The sequence below is a fragment of the Artemia sp. Qi Xiang Cuo genome, chromosome 5 (genome assembly GCF_049724085.1).
Source record: "Artemia sp. Qi Xiang Cuo chromosome 5, ASM4972408v1, whole genome shotgun sequence".
Classification (NCBI taxonomy): Eukaryota; Metazoa; Arthropoda; class Branchiopoda; order Anostraca; family Artemiidae; genus Artemia; species Artemia sp. Qi Xiang Cuo.
This window is the reverse complement of record NC_142798.1, coordinates 32906049-32927654: the sequence shown is the minus strand read 5'-3', so window position 1 is coordinate 32927654 and position 21606 is coordinate 32906049. Positions and strand designations below refer to the sequence as shown.

General features: G+C 37.1%; 1 protein-coding gene across 1 annotated transcript in view; it reads right to left on the bottom strand.

The window, feature by feature from the left end:
- The window catches only part of LOC148952048 (ras-GEF domain-containing family member 1B-like), a 421272-nt gene that overhangs the window by 360718 nt on the left and 38948 nt on the right, over positions 1-21606 (bottom strand). The window contains exon 2 of the mRNA XM_089089511.1: positions 316-404. Coding sequence (XP_088945637.1) covers positions 316-390 — 75 coding nt within the window. The 5' untranslated portion in view covers positions 391-404. The remainder of the gene's footprint in view (positions 1-315; positions 405-21606) is intronic.

The following is a 21606-nucleotide window of genomic DNA, read 5'->3' as shown; positions in this document are numbered from 1 at the left end:
ACCTTTGGAGCTCGGAATATTGTGGTTTCATATGTGGCACACATATAAACACCATTGTACTTACAAGTAGGGAAAGCGGTGGGGAAACCATATTTGGGGGGGGGGGGGAGCTTTTCTTAGGGGTGAGTCTTTCAGAGACGAGTTTCCATTCAGGGTAGTTTTTTAGAAGTAAGTTCTCCCGGGGTGAGTTTTCTAGAAGCGAGATTTCTGTGAAGGCAAGTTTCCCGCGGTAAATTTTTTAAGCACTGAATGCGCCACTCCGATAATACATAGCATTTGGATATAACGTTGCAAACCAAAAATAATACAACATACCTCAAGCTGGACTCCAAACAACTCCTTTTGCCTTTCCGGTGCTCGTTGGACGGTTTCGGTTTGGCTAACACCCATGTCTTCTTAAATCCCTGCAAGATGAATAATATTATTGTTCCATAACGTGCGATATCGAATATTATATTCTTACGTCTCGTAAAATATTTGAAAAAATGAGTGGCAATCTCGAAGCGGATGTTCGGCTTTACTTGAAGTGGTAACGCCGAAGAAGGGGAAATTGGTGCTTATTCCAATAAAAATTACCAGTAAGTCTTTGAGAACTGCAACATATAGCCAACTGAAATGATGACTGGAGGGATATAAGTGAATATTAACTATTTCAAACTGATATATGTTCTAGTTTCGACTTTTTGTGTTAGCCTAAAAGCAAGTCAAAGTGTTTCAGTCTCATCCTCTAAGTATACAAAGATGGCAATGGTGGCCGGCGTTTTCTTGAGGGGGGGGGCAAACCCTTAGAACCGATAGCAATATTGGAGAGGTGGATAATAGCATAGGAGAGAAGAGACAGGAGAAAGGTATTAACCGTAGGCAGCACTGTAAAGCAGTAACGTAAAAGATAATCATAAAATTTCAGGGTCCAACTCAACCCTATGCGTACAGAAGAAAAACTCACAACACTATAAACCTTATAATTTCAAACCTCTCTAACTATTTCTTTATTTAAAATATTTTAAATATGATATTGTTAATTTGAGAACTGCTCGGGTTCCATCTATACAACCTAGAGTATATTTTTTGCTTTCTTGGACGGCAGGCTAATTTCTGACCGTCTGCTCGTTATGCATTGATGCTTCTTGTTTTTTAAAAAGAAAAAAAAAGAAACCTTGCTTATAGGTAACTCATTTCCATGAATCCAAATTTTAGATTCCTCCTTGGAAAAAGCTGAAGTTTAGCGATCATGATTTTATGTTTTCACTTACAGACACGCATATACATATATATATATATATATATCTGTATATTTAACTTGTGTTCATTTTTATATGAATAAGTCTTATCCAAAAACACTTTAAAGTCATAGAAACTGATACTCTTTGTTCTTTTCTTAAGCATTGCCTTTGTTTCACTTTAACAATGAAAGGTAATGCCTAGAATCCCGCGTAAAATGCTGTCTGCCTTTATTGAAAGACACGATGCGCAGCCATGCATGTACACAGAAAATTGTCCTTTTGGGGGACGGATGTAAATCTTCAACAAAAATTGCCAAAAATAATCAAAATAAAAGGAAAAATTTAGAGATTATAGGGAAGATGGTGAAGATCTCGAGATTTTTTTGGTGAGAGGGGAGGGGGGGGGGCTCCTGTGTGCTGTCTGTGCGTAACTGTTGCTTTTTCAATATGTATTATGACTCTTGAGAAGCCTCATTCAGTGATTTTTTTTTGTGAAACCGTTGATGGTAGTATAGAGGAAGTAAAGAGCGGGTTTTTTAAACAGGATCTGAAAATCTTAAAGAAAGAAAATTTTGTAGTAGTATAACCATTTACCTTTTATATTCATCCAAATACAAACAACTCATTGATTCATCAGCCAGAAGTATTATCATAAGAAAAGTTGGGTATTACTATTATTTTTCATGACCTCACTGCCTTTTCTATGACGAAATCAATAAGAATTCCAAATAGGGATAGGTCCTTTTATTAGACAGTGAAATGAAAATATAAAACAAAGACTCTAAATATTTCGATGACACAGTCGGTCATCCTCATCAGTAGAGTTACTCAGTTAGTAACTCTACTGATGATGATGACCGACTGTGTCATCGAAATATTTAGAGTCTTTGTTTTATATTTTCATTTCACTGTCTAATAAAAGGACCTATCCCTATTTGGAATTCTTATTGATTTCGTAAAAGTTGGGTAATTTTAGAAAACTGGGTAAACACCACCCAAAATGGTAAGATTTTGATGAAAATTGCAGAATCAAAATATAAATGTCTGAGGACCTACATCAGAGTTTCAATGGATTATCTACAGAACATAGAATTTTTCTATTTTTCCAAAAAAGGGTAGTCATGGATACGTCCGTATTTGTTACAAACCATATGAAATAAACTTGTTTCTCCTTACCCATGCATTAAAAAAGCCTGTTAAAAATATAAGCAATCATTAACTATATCCCGGCTCTTACCAGTTAATAAGAAAATTATGAAATCAATAATGGGGAAATATTTTGCTTTATACACTTTATAAGTGTCCGTAAAACTTCTCAGCCAATGACTAGTCTAAAAGCCTTGGCCCGATGCTATAAAAGGGCAACAGTTTGTCCGGAGATTTTTCAACCAAATCAAAGTCAGTTGGTTTTCAGATGTTTACTAGGAGATATACGTTTTGTTTATTGTTTGTTTGTTTTGCCAAAAAGGGAAATTTGGGCTGTGTACTTTTTTCACTAAAAGTGAATAACACAAAGATTCATATTTTTTTAATATATGGGCTTGATATTTCGCAATAAGGTCATCAGATTAAAAGAAAGCAACTACACCTTATTATAGAGATTGCATGCTTTCAATATTTTTTACTAAAAGGTAACAAGCTTATCAGTCACTTGATAAGTATAGCTAAATTTGTCTCACATATCAAGTTAGAACTTTCCTTTTTGAAGGGGGGGGGGGGGGGTAGACTTGGAATTTTGGGAAAAGGAAGAAAACTATTCTTCTTCTGGTTTTCACAAGATAGTATCCGCCACGATTTTTCTCTGTTATGCCTGTCGTCCGACAGGTTTTTTGGGTAGTTCAAAATCAAACAGTCCGTGGTAACGAACTATAAGCAAAGAGCGACTCGGCCCAAAAGTAACCGAAACTCTAAAAAAACGGAATTTTGATAACAATGGATACATCAAAATGAATTGAATTTTTATGCTGATTCCAAATATACAAAATTCATTAAGTTTAATGTTACCCATCAAAAACCACGAGCATGAGAAAAATTTGCCCGATTTTCAAAAAAGGGGAGAAACACCCCCAAAAATTCAAGATCTCTTAACGAAAATTTAGCGTATTAAAGAACCCTGCTGTAGAGGTTTAAAGCTCTAATCTGAAAAAATGTGGATTATAGCATTTGTTGAGAAGAAAGATCAAAGATGCTTGTTAATTTTTTTCTCAGGGATGATCGTACCAAACTAATGATCCTAGAAGATTCAGACAGGGCTCATTCGAACGACAATCAAATATTGATAATGCCCTTTTTAAGTGACCAAAAAGATGGGAGGGCAAATAACCCCCCTCCCGTGCCTAGGTTTTCCCCAAAGTCAACCGATCAAAATTTTGAGATAACCATTTCGTTCAGCATAGTTGAAAGATCAAAAAACTATGTCTCCAGGGACGACTTACCCGCCCCCCCCCCAACAAAAAACCTGTGGAAAGGGCGGTAAGTTATGAAATTTGCCCATTGCTTGCACATAGTATTTGTTATTGGGAACTATACAGACATTTTTTTTTTTTGGAGGGGGGGGGTATTTTTCACGGGGGCAAATTTTCCGTGGGAAGGGAGTTTCCATGGATGAAATTTCCTGGAAAGTTTTACACGGCGGGGGGGGGGGGGATTTGCCAGAATTCCTATAAAGAATTCTTTTTTTGTCTTACTTTTTCTTTGACGACTCAGTTTTACATATTGAGATGTTCCGGGTCATATTTTCAGCGGGATCGGAATTTTCTGAGAATTTTTTGTGAGGGGGGCGGGGGGGGGGCATGCAGAAGAAATTTTTCCACTGAGGAATTTTCCGCGGAAGAAAATTTCCATTGGGGTCTTTCTATAAATGAAAGTAGTTTAATGAAAAATTTTCAGGCGGATTTGTCTGCAGGACATTTTCTGGGTGTAATTTTCAGCAACTGTCCGGGGGGAGGGGATTTTACGCAGGAGGAGCTTTCCATGAAGGAATTTTTCACGGGTGGGGATTTCCCATAAAGCGGGAGGTGGACCAGGCATTATTTGAAAAACCATTAGAAATTAAATAAAAAAAAAACAAGGTCAATAATTTAATGTGTGTAACCGGTGCTCTTAAATTACCTTACTAACAATCAATCATTATAACTAATTACTTTTACCTATACCAAAGCAAAATATTAGCAAACATATAATCTACAGATTAAAGCGAATGCACTCTGACTTATGATGCTTCTAATTAAAGGTATTATTATTTTAAATATACTGGATACTAATTATAAGAAGCTGATACTGGGAATTCATTATACGATAACTATTTTGCTTCAATACTATAGGCTTGGAGTTACATTATGATTGCAAGTCATTAGCATTTAAATATAATTCTGCTGGTAATATACGATCTTTCAAATCCATAAAACATAAACCAAGTCACACTTTAACATCAATGATTCGAGCCGGATCAACATTCAAACATACAGTGAGGTAATGTGGTGTTTGTGCCGGCTACGGTTTATGAAAACTTTCTCATATATACGAAGTGCTTATAACAAACGCTCAGTTTTGTTTACTTTTTTTTTTTACTGTTATTACTAATAAGAATTCCTATGCAAAAGAAATCGTTCTCATAAGACATGGGAAAACAATTTTGTATATCAGAAGCTCTGATTTCCGAAAGTGAGGATAAAGGACACACCACAATCTGAAAATTTTGAACGTCTTAGAAAGTAAATAAGAAAAGAGAAAACAATTAAATCTGTTCCTATAAAGTTTGTTGGTTGTTAAAACTTATCGCAGAGGGGGGTGGGGAGCAGAAAAATTCTTCTCACGCACCCCGTTTAATATTTCAAAAGGGATCAGATAGTTTTTGGGCCGTTGAGAATCAGTATTGGATCTCTGGGACTAATTTCACCGTGGCCCTTTCTCAACTGCTTTTTTTATGTAATTACGTTTTAATATAAGTTTCTAAATAGAAAAAAAAAAAAAAACACGCAAGTTCCCTTTGAGGGTTGCATCCCAGGGACTTTGTGGCTCTTCCATCTAGGCCGTCTCTTGATCACCCGGCTGCTTTAAGCAGTGAGAAATAATTATTCCTCATTTGCGACCGGTCCTTTGATTTAGGACACGAAAATATAAGAATATTTAGGAAACTTTTTTGAAAATTATTTTTTTTCTAGCTTACTAAATAGTACAAAAAAAAAACTGCCCTAGGGTTTAAAGGAAACTTCTAAGGGACAGCGAAGTGGTTCCTAACCGGGATTAAGATTCGAACGAGATATTTAGATCACGGATATGCTGAATTCGACGATTTTTAAGTTGATACTTTTTTCCATGCGTACCCTATTACTCCAGGATAAAAATTTTATTGTGGAAACTACTTTTTATTTAAAACTTAATTATTCGAAAGAATAACATGTTTAGAATCACCATAAGACGTAAAATCAACGAAAAGAAATGCGCAGAAAATAATTGAGCGGTAAGAGCAGATAATAAAAAAGTATCCAATCAATTTCAATTTTGTGGCAGATCGATGTTGATACACACGTCTCTCTATCAAGATTTATTCTTATCTAAATTTGAAAAAAAAACTATATGAAAAACATGGAATAATGCGGGGATGACTAAGAGGGAGAGGGGAAAGTCCCGAGACTAAGTACAAAAACTTAGTCATGGAATTCCCTGATGCAAAATTATTATCACCATGAAAAGCAGATTCTTTTGATGTATATACTACTATCAAAACTTCCTTTTCAGATTTTCGATTATTATTGGTAAGGATCGTCCTATAGTTACAGTTGATTAAAAAAAAAAAACTGTTTGAAACATTTTGAATGTGAACTAAAGGAAGAGTTGAAAACTGTTTGAAATAATTTAATGTGGGAAAAGGAGGAGTCCTAATTTTAAGGTTCCTTGATTTGATTTATTGAGGTGTATAGCTGTGTCGAAGAGGGAATCGGGAGCCGTACTGCATGTTAGTGAAGAATCTTTTAAGTTTATGGTTCTTAACGTGCGCCGTGTCACAGAGCAGAGTGTTTTAAGTTGTTTTATTTCCATGTTTATTAAATGGAACCGATTAAACCTTGGACCTTGTGCTTATCTGGCGGGAGCAATCCATACAAAAAAATATTTGCTTGAGCGATCTCCTCATTTTTTGACAAGTTACAAAATAATCATAGGCAGTGCGATAGCGCTGCCTAAGTAAAGAACGATGTAGGCAAACTGTATTAATTTTTTTTTCCTCCATACCTGGGCACTTTGTATCGAAGTAGTTGTCGTAGAAACTTCGAAAAGGGCTAATTCGATTGGAATTTGGAGTGGCTAGTGCCCTTTTTAATAGTCGAAAGTGATTTCAGGGCAACTAACCCCCCTCTCACGCCCATCTTTTCCCCAGACACGTCTAATTAAAATTCACAGATAGCCGTTTTATTCAACGTAGTTTTAAGTTCTGTAAATTAGGTCTTTGAGGATGACAACCCCCTCACAGCCCTCAGGGCAAGGGTTGTTAGTTATGCCCTGGGAACATTTAAGGTTTTCATAGAAAGGGTTGTCGTAGAAACTTCAAAAAGGACTCATTCGAATAGAATTTCAAATGGCTAGTGTCCTTTTTAATAGTCGAAAGTAATTGGAAGGCAACTAACACCCCTTCCACACCCACCTTTTCCCCAAACACATCCAATCAAAATTATGAGATAGCCATTTTGTTCCATGCAGTTGAAAGTTCAGGAAATTATACCTTTGAGCAGGACACTCCCCCCACAATGTTCAGGGCAAGAACTATAAGTTATGCCCTGGGGGAATATTAGTTTTTATTAAAATATTTGTCGTAGAAACTTGAAAAAGGGCTCATTCGATTGGATATTCAAAGTTCTAGTGCCCTTTTTAATAGTCGAAAGTGATTTGAGGGCAACTAACCCCCCTCTCACGCCCACCTTTTCCCCAAACACGTTCAATCAAATTTTTTAAGATAGCCATTTTGTTCAGCGTTGTTGATTTCCAGATAGAAAATATGTTTTTGAGGAGGACACTCCCCCACAGCCCTCAGGGCAAGGGTTGTAAGTTATGCTCTGGGAGCATATAAGGTGTCGTAAAAACTTCAAAAAGGCCTCATTCGATTGGAAATTGAAATGGCTAGTGCCTTTTTTAATAGTTAAAAGTGATTGGAAGGCAACTAACACCCCTTCCACGCCCATTATTTCCCCAAAAATATCCAATCAAAATTTTGAGATAGCCATTTTGTTCCACACAAAGGGCTAGTGCCCTTTTTAATAGTCGAAAGTGATTTGAGGGCAACTAACCCCCCTCTCTTGCCCACCTTTTCCCAAGACACATCCAATCAAATTTTTTAGATAGCCATTTTGTTCAGCGTTTTGATTTCCAGATAGAAATTATGTTTTTGAGGAGGACACTCCCCCACAGCCCTCAGGGCAAGGGTTGTAAGTTATGCCCTGGGGGCATATAAAGTTTTTATTGAAAGCCTTGTCATAGAAACATCAAAAAGGGCTCATTCAATTGGAAATTGAAAGGGCTAGTGCCTTTTTTAATATTTGAAAGTGATTGGGTAGCGCTAACGCGCCTCTCACGCCCACCATTTCCCCAAACACATACAATCAAAGTTTTGAGATATCCATTTTGTTCAACGTAGTTGAAAGTTCTGGAAATTTTATCTTTTAGGATGATAACCCCAGTAGTAATCTATATGCATATTTGAACGGGACAATGAACGGGACAAGGAAACTTACGCCTGAGGCATGGATATACAGTGCAGTTTGACGTGCACACTGCAAAAAGCGAACACACCTTTTATATTATATACCTATAAAGTGAACAAACACGTTTTAAGAATATAATTGAGATTATATAACGCAAGCAGACTGGTTTTGAGGCACTTTCATCATAAATTTTTTTTTTTTTAACCGAAAACTAGAAACTGTCAAATTGCGTAATCAAAGAATGGTCTCATTCTAGAAATACCGGTTTACAGTTGGTTATAATCATACTTTTTTTTTGCTATATATATTAAATGAGTTGTTCATTCTGTGTCATTTCATTAATAGAAGTTCTAATAAACCTATGAGAATCAATTTGCTTGTTTTAATTGACAATAAAATAAATATATTTGTTAGTAAATATACTTTATTCGTCGACTTATATAACTCATTCATACAGAACTATCTATCATTTTGAGTTTCACACAGAAAGGTGAACTTTCTGTAAACATGCGAACTATGATAAGATTCACATGTTCATAACAGCTGTTTTGATTAGAACGCTGTTTTCTCGTGAGATTACATTTCACTGCGCTGCTATTTGAGCAAACTTAATGAGACTATCATTGTTTGTACGCGTGTATATTTACTAAAAGGGGTAATTATTGTAGAGAAAAAAAAAGAGGAGGAGTTGAAGGAAGGGGCGCCCCCAGTTAATATTCTGAATAAAACAATAATTAAAATTGTAATTTCTTTTATGTATCTTATTTAAAAATATTTCTTATGCACCTTTTTCTATGTGTTTGTGGCTCATTCTTGTGGCCTTGTCGGGGGACGGTGTGTGACTGATGCGTCAAAAACTGAACTTTTGTGCCTCTATGCATTCATAGCTTAACCGAGCTTAATAATCGGGGCGAAAAATAAAGCTAGGAGGAGGCATTTAGTTTTGAAGGATGTGTAGAAATGGTACTTATTTAATATCCAGTAAACATCTGACTTGAAATGCGTCAGATCGTATATTTTTTGCTAGCTTCAAAGCAGATGGCCAGGTACAACGATATCTCGGTGAAATAGCGTTCCCAACAATTTTATTTTTAACTCAACAGATAGCAATTTTCTTCCTTGCCATATATAGTTGAGACGATTATTGTATATACGCGTGTGTATTTAATTAAGGTGCAATCATCGAAGAAAAAAAAGGAGGAGTTGGAGGAATGGGTGACAATCATTAATATCCTGAATAAATGTCGAATTTAGCTAATAGTTGAAATTGTATTTTTTTCATACATTGCATTTAAATACCTAGTGAATAACTAAAAATAGATTTTTATTTCCAGGACTCAGATATTCAGGCGTCAAGCCAAAAACGACCAAAGCTCAATCATGAGACTGGCAGCACTGACATGAATTTGAGGAGAGAAAGCGTGATTCACTATGCCCAACGAACACTTTGTAGCGAGCTAGCTGTAACTTCTATGATAAGCACCATTTATCAGAGAGCTTACGGGGTTCAGTTGCACCGAGGGTTCAGTTGTATGGGGTTCAGTTATACGAGGGTTCGATTATACGGGGGTACAGTTGCATAGAGGGTTCAGTTGTACGGGGGTTCGGTTATACGGGGGTTCGGTTATACGGGGAGTTCACTTGCACGGAAGTTCACTTGCACGATGGTTCAGTTACACGGGGTTTAGTTAAATGGGGTGGAGTTGCACGGGGGGTTCAGATGCACGAGGGTTCAGTTGATTGGGGTTTAGTTACAAGGGGGCTCAGTTACAATGGAACCCACACAAAAACAATGGAGCACACACAAAAGCCAAATTAGGCCAGTGGCCTATGAGAAATCGTAAAATACTCAAGAAAATGAGCAAGTCCCAATGGGGCAAGTATTTATTTAATATAATGCTAGGAGGGAGAAATTAAGTTTTGAGGGGGGTGGGTGTAAAAACGGTACTTATTTAATACCCCGGTAAACATCTGACTTTAAATGCTTCAGGATAAATAGACTATTGCTTCTTTCTGAACTAATCGCAGTTCCTTGACACATATTTTTTTATTTTACTTTATTGCTATGCCACACCAAACTAGCGAATATTTATCGGGGGCTTTTTAGATGTTCAATTTTGTTTTTCGGTGTAATTAATACGATAAAAAAATGATGAAATTTAGAACTGGCTAAGCTCTATTTTGGCTACTCTATATGAAGTGTGGGGGCAAGTATTTAGTTAAAATGATGCTAGGAGGGGGGAATGAAGTTTTGAGGGGGATGTAAAAATGATACTTATTTAATACCCAGGTAAACATCTGACTTGAAATGCTTCAGGACAAATAAACTATTACTTCTTTCTGAACTAATCGCAGTTCCTTGATACATATTTTTGTATTTTACTTTATTGCTAATAGTCAAAACATTGCATTGTCTATGCCACACCAAACTAGCGAATATTTATCGGGGCTTTTTAGTTGTTCAATTTTTTTTCAGTGTAATTAATAACATAAAAAAAAATAATGAAATTTAGAATTGGCTACGCTCTATTTTGGCTACTCTATATGAAGTAAGGGTGTGGGGGTAAGTATTTAGTAAAATTATTCTGGGAGGGGAAATTAAGTTTTTAGGGGGATGTAAAAATGCTACTTATTTAATACCCCAGTAAACATCTGACTTGAAATTCTTCAGGAGAAATAGACAATTGCTTCTTTCTGAACTTTCTGGGGGGGGGGGGGCAAGTATTTATTGAATATAATGCTAAGAGGGGAAATTAAGTTTTGCGGGTGGGGTGAAAAATGGACATAGTGTTTTAACTTTATAAAATAATGGTCATTTCGCATGGAAAACAAAGCCTTTTTCTATAGATTAATGAATTAGCAGCGCCAGCAACATTTGGTCATGGAGCATCCATTTTTAGTCGACCTAAACCAATCCTCGCACCACGAATGGAGTTTAGGGATGATCCTACACTAGTTATTGATAATATGGAGTGGCATAGTGTTTTTTTAAATGATTGTTTTGGGGAAATGACCAGCCTAGATAATCTAACCTGTGACATTGACATGATGGAGGACCCGGAATGGACAGATAGATTTATGAGAGAACATTTAGGTGATGTTAGTAGTAGTAGTAGTAGTACTATTATATCTAAACTGGATCCTCATAAAGTAATTTTCTCAGAGAAGAATAAAGGCTGGCTAGATCAGCTATTCCCGAACCACCTGCGAGACATGATAAATAGCGTAGGGGATTTCATGCCACGTTCATCCAATGCAATAGAACAGACTGGGGTTGGTGCTATTGTTAATTCTATGCCACCCCCCACCATTCTGGTTAATGAAACAGCTAGTACTAGAAATCTTATCACATCATTACAAGTATACCATATCACAGAATTTTTTCTTTCCAGCTCTGCCCTGCGCCACACACAAGCAAGCAGTCCCAAATTTGGTGATCCCTTTAAGTTTTTAGTGTAAGTGTATGTTATAAGACATTCCCTGGACATTACCCATTTATATTCTAACAAGATTGGAGCCATTCTTGAACAACAGATGGGGGCGTGGGGGGTGGGGGTCAGTTTAAAAGCATCAATAGCACTAAAAAAATTTTCTTTAATGAAAATGCGAGCGAGCTATATTCGAAATACTTGCACTTGGAGATGTTATAAATTCGCCCGCATCTATCAAATTATGGGGTTTTTTTTTTAGTGGGGGCTAATAATATTCAAACTAAGTGAGATAATCACCATGAGGGGGTAGTGCGTTAGGGGTTTTATTTATTAAGAGTTTAAACGTTAATATTTGTAGATTTAAAAAGGATTTTATTTTAAGAGGTGGGCATGGGGATAGGGGTATAGTTTTAAAATATCATTCAGATTTAGAGAAATGTAAGGGGATAGATACAACGAATCTGTTTCGATGCGAGGCTACAGTCTTTCAAATATGCATTTTTAATTGCCGCATATAGACCTCTTCGAAAAGATGCCTCTAAGAAAAAGTTGGATGAATTGGCAGTTAATGGTAGGGAGGGTTCAAAGTTCCCCATAGTAGTTTTTAATTGTTTAAAAGGTTAATTTCCCGTGACATTAAAAGGAATAGATATTTTCGAGTGGGCTAATGCACATTTAAAGATTGGTGTCACGGTGTTACAGTATGAAACTGAATTTGAGGAGGGTCACCGTTCCGATAAGAAGGGAGTATTATTTCCAGTGACGGCTCCTTCATTTGAATCAGTGGAGCATTAGGTGTCGCTTCTATACACACCACCCGAAGACCATGATTTAATTGGACATTTCGATCCAATTGCCGATATTAGTAGGGTTATGACGGAGGGTAAGAAATATAAGGTATGTTATTACTGTCCAACATGCCTGTCCTGATTTTGGACTGATTTAAAGTTAAAGAATCACATGAAACACTGTAAACGTCATGGATACCAGGCTGTGGAGACGGTAAGCGGAGATAGAGCGATCTTACGTTTTAAAAATTTTCCAGAACACGCTCCTACAGAGCAATAAGATCCCTTTGGACTGCGAGGCCCGACTCACAGGCGTGTACGATTCGTCAAATCCAAATCGTGTTAAAATACGCGATGCCATAGGGGTCTCTTACGCTCATGCGCAACGAAATTCCAATAATACCATGCAAGTGCTGGATGTAGTTGAGATGTTGGGTGGCGAAGACTGCATGCGCCCGGCATTGGCCAGTCTAGTCAAAACAGCGAAGAGTGCAGTTTCGCGCCTTCATTACACAAACAATCCCATGCTCCTATCACCAGATGACAGAGTTGCCATTAAAAATAGTAAAATATGTTGCGTTTACAAGAGAGAATTTGATGATGGTGTAGGGAATGGGGGGAGGAGACAGGTGATCGACCATGATCATCTGTGGTAGGAAATTACATCGAGGGGGAGTAACTTTAGAGGGGTAGCACATCAGTCGTGCAATTTAACGTTAGACAGCAATGTTTCGTACCTGTTTTTATACACAATTCCAATTATGACTTAAAGTTTGTTCTACCGGCGTTGGCCCGCATTACCAAGGGTGGAGTTGTAGATGACGCATGGATAGATGGTTCTTTTTCATATAATATCATACCCAAATTACCGGAGAAGCTATTGTTGCTAGAATTCATGTGGAAAACAGTTGACAAGGGTGACACGTGCCTAAATAAAATCCGTTTTTTAGACTCTTTCAGTTTCTTCCCCAAGTCCTTAAGTCAATTTATTCAGGTACAGAAAAGCGACAATTTTGATAGCTTCCCCCTCCTTAAACAGCGTTTCCCCGATGATGAAATGTATGATTTATTAACGTTTAAGGGCATATATGCATATGATTATTACAAATCTGCCTTGAGGCTAGATGAGGTGTCATTACCGCCCATTGAAACTTTTTACAATTCTCTTACTGAGAGTGAGTGCACCACTAGCGACTATGAATTTGCTAAGAGGGTTTGGGCAAAGGGCGGATGTAAAAATGGGTGGGATTATTGTAAACTATACTTGGCCAGTGACGTACTCACTCTTCTGGACATTGTGTGCAAAAATACGGATAAAATCTATGAGGAATTTGGGTTGGATTTAGGTTATTATTTTTCCACTTCTCATCTGGTGGTGGAGTTGATGCTTAAAATCACCAAAGAAGAAATAGGTCTGATCGCCGATGTGGATCAGCATCTGTTTGTAGAGAGATCAATGAGGGGTGGGTATGTTTTTCACGGGGACCGTATCATGAAAACTGATCCGACCGGACAGCGTACCCATGAAAAGTCAGACGCAGCTTTTTTGGATATGAATTCCCTTTACCCATCGGCAATGTCACAGTACTGTTTGCCGTGTGGCAATTATAAATGGCTTGACAATCCGTTTCCTTCGAATTTACCCAACAGTGCCAGTGTTGAAGAGAATTGAGCGGAAGGGTGGTTTTTTATAAATTGGCGGTATAATACCCAAGGAAATTCATGACATGGTCAAGGACTTTGTTTTCCCGTACATAAATAGACCAGTTGGTAAGGACTCTCTGAGTCGCTACACTTTATCTTTAGTAGAGGATGGGAGTATGCACTGGGTACCTTCAAAACGAAAACTAATTGCCGACCTCAACCCGATTGCCGATACCCGATTGCCGACCCCGACCTCAACCACGTGCTATTGAAATGGATGGTGTCCAATGGTTTCAAGGTCACAAAGATTCATAGAGCCCTCCAATTTGATCAAAAGCCTTACATGAAAACGTTTATTGACACCTTTGTCAGTAAGCGTTCACAAGCGAAAACGAAAGTTAAAAAGAAGTCTATAAACTCATTTTGAACTAAGCCTTCGGTAAAATGTGCGAAAGCGTACGAAACAGAAGTCGATGTGACATTGTAACCAATCCCAAGCATTGTGCTCGAATCATTGCGGATCCAAACTTCACATCGTTCACAATCATAGACTCTGATATGGTGCTCCTACATCGCAAGAAAAGAAACATTGTTTTAAATAAAAATATTGCAGGCGGGAGTGCAATAACTGAAATATCTAAAAAACTCATGTTGTCATTTTATTATATTACCCTCGTGTTTGTAGTATTTAAATTATAATTTTATATTTATATTATACTTGCATGTATGCAAGATACAGTGGCCGATTGAGGGACAAGTTCAAGTGTATTATGGGGACACAGATTCACTCCTGTTAAAAGTTAAAACTGAAAATCTATTGAATGATTTGGAAAATGGCGAGTACATTAGCTCACGAATGGACTACACCAATTGGGATGAATCCCGCTACCCAGAGCTAGTGAAACCCCAGGCCCCAAATCAATTGTTAATGTTAAAATCTATAGCGGGTAGCGATCTCATATCCAGTGGTGTGTTTCCTGGGCCGAAGGTATACTGTGTGGAAACGCACAACAAGGATATCAAACGAGTTTGCAAGGGGGTACCTACACACTTTGTAAAAAATAATTTTGACATTAGTACGTATAGAAACTTTGTGGAACGTAAATAAGTCTCAAGAGGCAAAGTCATGTCAATACACTGTTTAAAATTTAACACCTACCCAGTTAGAGTTGAGAAAAACGCCTTTTCGACCATATCGGACAAAGTCTATGTACTTGAGGATTGTGTGAAGGTACTACCACACGGTCACTATTTAATCTCAGACCGAGTTGAATGTGTAGAGTACAGAAAACAACTCGGTCTACAAAAATTAACTTAAATTCTTTAAAAAGTAAAAATTGGGAGGGATGGGGTGGTGATGGGCGTTTTTAAATTCTTTTTTTTTATAACAAACAATTTTCAATGTGTGTGTGCAAGGCAGAGCAATTTCCTCATAAATTCCACTATTTAATGCCCCCCTCCGCGGGCACCACGGCGCTCCCCGGCCCGCAACGCTTCCCGGCCGCCGCAGCGGCCGCCCTCGGCCTTCGGCCGCCGCAGCGGCCACCCCCAAGGGGACCCAATTTCAAATTTAAAATGTTGTAAATAAAAGTTTTATATTATTTTAAGTGTGTGTGTGTATATTCTAATAAATGTTGTATTTTTTATAAATAAATAAAAAAAAGTGTATTTATTTAAATGTTTCTTTTTAGTGCTTATGTAAACTAAATGTTGTATTTTTTATTATAAATAAATTTAAAAAAAGTTTATTTTTTCATGTTTAATGTGCTTTTTTCATGTTCAGTGTAGTATTTATAAAGTGCTATTACTTTTATGTATAATAAAAGAAAATATGATTCTTTATTGATTTTGTTCTTCTTCTTCTCCTCATCATTCTTGAACGGACTATTAGGGAAATTATTTAGTCATTAGACAACTATAGTCTACAGTTAGTTGTAGGTGAACTGTTGAAGGTAACATGTATCAATTTAAAACACCATTGAGATCGTTTCTGTGTGGTCCATCAATGTCAGGCAAAACAACACTCTTAACTAAAATAATTAAAAATTGCGATAAAATGTTTGTGGAAAAGCCAAAAAAATCTACTATTGTTACAGTATTTGGCAGGAGTCATACGATAAAATAAAAGCAATTGGCATAGCGGGATTGGTGCAGATACAATTCATACAGGGACTTGATGTTTTCAGCATTATTGAACCAAACTCTAGACTGATTGTTGACGATCTGGCTGAATCTATTGAACAGTGGTCCCAGGAAATACTACAACTGTTCACTGTTCGCTCTCATCGTGAACAGATTTCCGTTACTCTGGCTCTACACAATCTCTTTCACCAGAGCAAATTTTTGCGAACACTTGCATTGAACTGCACCTACTATGTCACCTATAGATTTATTTGTGATTCTAGCTCGAAGATTACCCTCAATAAGCAGATATACTCCAGTATCCATAAATTGCTACTCTCAGCGTACAATAAGACAACTAATAAACCCTGCGTCTGTATCTTATTTGATAGTAATCAAATTACACCCGAGGATCTGCGTGTAGTCACAGATATTTTTGACAATGAAATTACAGTATATCGCCCTGTGAACAGTGAAAAAGGCTATTAGTTGCCATCATGACACTGAGGAAACTACATGAAAATAGACATTTATTTTCAGTTCTAAGCACTTCAAAACCCTCGCTTAGGAAAGCCATACTCAAACATGGTATTGACAATGATTTCATTAATCTAATATCTGAACTTTGTTTAAATTTGATCGAGGGCAATGTTCAACTGCCAGAAGTAGTTAAGCAACGGGCAAAGCAACATCGTACCATTGTACGTACATTGGCCTCTAAGAACAAAGGAAAGAATTTTAAAAGGAAACGACTTCTTCAGGTAGGCAGTAGCTTTTTCACACTTTTACTGCCAATAATAGCAGGACTTGTAAACAGTTTTCTCTAGAGAATGGCCAAACCCTATAAATTGACGCCAATAGAACTCGCTCTCTCACCCGTGGAAGATATTGAGAACAATCTGAGTAAATTCATTGAGAACGAGAATATTGAGGATGATAAAAAACTGCTTTTACTTCAAGATGCACTTCGCCGAGTGGACAAACATAAGCCCTATCGTGCGAAGACCAGTGTCATTGATCACAAAAAAGAATCATCTAGTCAGGATTCTGCTGCTGCTGCTGCTGGAACACAATTAAAGAAGGAGGAATTGAATTCAATTGTGTTGAATTGGAAATATAATGCCGCACTCATATCGTGAACAAAGTGAACGACTCCTAACATATCTCATGGAAAGTGGTCAAGATCATGTTCAAGTTGATGGCAATGGGAAGGGAATTATAATTCAGGGCAAGAACTATAATCTACTTGATTTAATCCATGATAAGCTTACAAATCGTAAAGGACTATTATCATTTGACGCTCATCTATACAACTTTCTAAATACATTAAACTTCCCCAAAAGCCTTATATGCAATAGACAAATTCTAAAAAATTAAATGAACATGCAGCATCGTCAACACCATTAAAATATGAATATGAAGAAGAAGAAGAAGAAGATTTTAAATCAAACTTGACAATGGTGAGAAGGAGGAGCAGCACACCACTGATAGCTAGACAAAAGCGAAAAAGTATCAACTCAATGTAGCCATCACCCCCATCGCCAACCACTAGTATACAAAAGGGTAGCGAACGTTACACTACGTGTTTACGTTCAAAATGGTTGAAGTTCCGAAACATGTTTATGAAAATATTGGTGAAACGGGAAGTTTAAGTTCCCCCAAAACACTTTCCAAAGTCACTGGTGTTCGCACTAAAAGTGCACAAGACTATCTACAAAATCAATCAAGTTACACTTTACATCGAAATCATAGGGTTCATGGTAGTCATTATTAATAAACTAAAGACTTTTTCCCATTGCATATAATGCAAGCAGATTTCCTAACTCTAGATAAGATTCGAAGACGTCGCAATGCACCATACAAGTACCTTCTACTTGCAATCAGTGTTTTTAGCCGTTATGTCTATGCCATCCAATTGCACTCAAAGAGAGTCGTTAAAGTTGCTCAGGCTATTGAAAGTATTCTCGAACAGGATTCGTAAAAAAAATTCAAACGGATCGCGGTAGTGAATTTGTTAATCCCCATGTTTCAAAAGTACTAGTGAAATATAATACACTGCTCTATCATAGTCATAGTCCTATAAAGGCTGCATTGGCCGAACGATTGATAAGAACTATTCAACTTTTAATTTCAAGATATTGTACATTGAAAAATACATCTGATTTTATTCATGATTTAGATACAATCATGTTGATTTATAATCAACGTCCTCATCGATCACTGTCCAATTCAACCCCAACTGAAGTTCATCATTCTGATCATGATACAATTGACACCTTTCTTAAACAATATTCAAATGAAACGATTGTCAATAAAAAAATTCAATGTTGGTGATACTGTTCGAATTAATAGAACAACTAATGTTATTAAAAAGGGTAATTACTTGTGGTTCACAGAACTTTTTAAATTGGCAAAAATCCTAGGCAATAAACCCATAACTTATCGTTTGCGTGATACCAAAGATGAAGAGATTCTCGGCGGTTTTTATGACTATGAACTATAAAAAGTTAAAAACATTAGTGACATTAAAGACTCGCGCTCACAGGGGCAAGAAACAGTTACTTGTTTGGTTGCAAGGATACAACTCTGATTTCGATTCTTGGATCCGTGTTGAAGATATTGACAATGCCCAATGATTTCTATGTAACATTTATGTCCAACGTTTCCAATCCTCTCTACAATGATTTGAATAAAACAAGTGATTTTTGGACGAAACTCTCCCCCGCCATCAAATTTGATGATGGAAATTATAAAGTGGCTCTTGTCGATTTTATTCTCAAAAATACCTATGACATCCTGAGAAAGGATCGTGTGTATGATATAAAAGTTATACCATTCAATTGGTCACTCTTTGTCGAATATGAATGGGTTGAAGCTCTGAAATCTAGCGAATATCCACATGTCGAATTGAGATATATTTAATAGCATAGTAAGACAGATTTGTGTAGTACAATCAATAGAAAAATCTCATATCGTAAGAATGGTACATTTGATGTTAATTATTCGGTGGAACAAGATAGTATTTACATTACCTCACCTGTTGACACTGAAATAATTATTCTCAATGATAATCTGAGAGACGTTCTTGGCTTTAAACAGAATATGATCAATGAGAAAAACGCTGACACTGTGTACGGGATGGATCAAGGTATTTTTGCGGATTATCCACCTGGTTCCACCTCAGACTCTTGCATATTTCTCTATGCATCCTTTGTGGAAACATCGAGAGTTGGTAATTCAAATGTCCCCCTCCTACGAGTTCTCTAACGAAAAACAACCCGTGAGCTTGTTCATGACTATATTATGAAGCGTCTTCAGAATATTCCTGTAAACACTTCGTATTTGAAACTCTGTCAGTTAACACTAAGAAGTGAATTGGGTGATCCTCTAGCAATAAAAAAAAGCCTTAGCAGTGATTACATGTCATTTTCGACCCATCGTCGACGTCACCAGCATCACCTAAAATGAATAATAGAAGAATTCCATTTGTCTGTCCCAATCTCGAGTGGTGTCTTGGTGCTCTGAGTCCACGTCAAATGGGTAATGGATTGGACTTCTACAAGGTGCGTACTACAATGTCTGGCAATCGTCTTGGAAGCTGGTTTGCTAGGCGATTGCGTTCTGCACTACCCCTTGCCAGACAATATCTTGTACCTACTGCATCAAATTTTGCTGCCTCAACACTACAGGGCTGGGGGTCGGGTAAGAACTTCAAGGAGAGTGTTAAGGAAAATATTAGATCTTCAGCAAGAGCCGTTGGTGAGCTATTAAAATCTCAGCAAAATGGTAAGGGATTGAAAAGGATGCGTGCGCGTCATTCACTCATCAGTCTCTACCCAGACGGGAAGCAAAGGACATCAACAAGGACTTTGAGGAATAAAACGACGAAGACCAATAAGAAGAAGAAATAGAAAAAGGTTGTTAAATCAAAGAAGGATTTCTTTTCTTAAGATGACATATATCCATCACAAGGAATCACATCCATCAATCAGTTCCTCATTGAATCTGTTCAAAGCTGAAAATGTTGATGTCAGTGTCAAATATGGCTACTATGAACAATTTAATCCCCAGCAACCCCTCTCGGAAAATATGCACTTTCAAATATTTTCCAATGAAGACTATTTCATTGATTTGTCATCAACATTTATTGATTTAAATGTTGCGGTTAAGAAAAAGTCAGATAATACAACTCCAAGTGCTGCCGATGGTCTCTCCTACAAAAACTGTATTCTACACAACCTGTTCAAACAAATTAATTTATTTATTAATGGAACATTGGTGAGCACTAGCAATAATTTATCCAACTATGCAACCTACATACAATTTAAGATGATGACACCAAAGGCATATAAGGAGTTGAGAGGACAGCCATTGGGCTATGAATATCGAGCAGATGTTGATACTGACGGTGATTTGACTACTGCAGTGACCCAGGAGTATCATCTAGTTGGAAAATTAAATCATGAGATATTCAATATATCCCAATGGTTAACCCCCAATGTCAAGAGTGACATAAAGTTGCAACTGACCCCATCGAATTTCATTTTGAGAAAAACACTTCCTGCAGCACCCGATGCAAATGTCATTATCACATCGGCAATTCTCCACGTTCAAAAACAACAGGTTATGAGCTCTGTTGCATTGGCAGTGGAAAAGCTAAGAGCCAATGGCAACAACATTAAACTTCTTGTCCCCCATACAATCACCAATCACCGTCACATTGTCACTGGGTCTCGTAGCTATACCGATTCCTCATTTATCAATGGAGAAATCCCCTAAAAATTGGTTTTGGCCTTTGTGAAGAGTGGCAATGCCGTTGGGTCCTGGACTGAATCCCCCCATGATTTTAATTTTTTTGGTCTATCTAGCCATGTGTGCAAAGTGAATGGTATTCCTCTGTACACTCTATCATTTGACAAAAAAGCCTATAGAACTCTCTACCAGTTGACCATGCAATCCCTAGATCATGACTCCCAACTATTTGAAAATGGAATAACCGATTCAATGTTTTCAAAAAATTAGGGCGTAATTGTATTGGACTTGTCAGTTACTCAGGATATGAGCATAGTACGAACAGGGAATGTACGTTTAGAGTGTACCTTTGATAATGCTTCGACTGAGACCATAACACTAATATCATTGAGTCAATTTTAAATCTATTGGGAAATCACACCCGACGCCAGTGTTCTACTAGATCTAGCACCTTGATAACAAACCAAATAATCAGCTTATTTAGTATGGATCCATTAATGTCCCAGTACAAGTCCTATTGCATACCATCGGACTTCATTGAAAAAATTCCAAGTGTTAACAATACCCTAATCATTGTTAATAGCAGTCCTTCGACTTTGAAGACATGCCATTGGCTGTGCATATTTCAAACAGCAAAGAATATTGAATTTTTTTATCCTATTGGCCTACCGTATAAATTTTACACTCCACACATCAGCAACTTTATTGAGAGCAGTGGAAAAACTATTATTCAAAATCAACGAAGAGTACAGGATTTAACGACGAAAACATGCGGCCTTCATGCACTACTCTTTTACATATTCAGATGTCGCGGCTATACCTACAAACAGTTTCTCGACATTTATGTTGACTTACCTCGATTGAACGACTTTCTAGTGGAAAATATACTTACAAGCGTGTTTAATATTGATTTTAGTGCTCTACGAATAAAATATTCTAAAAATGTATGTGA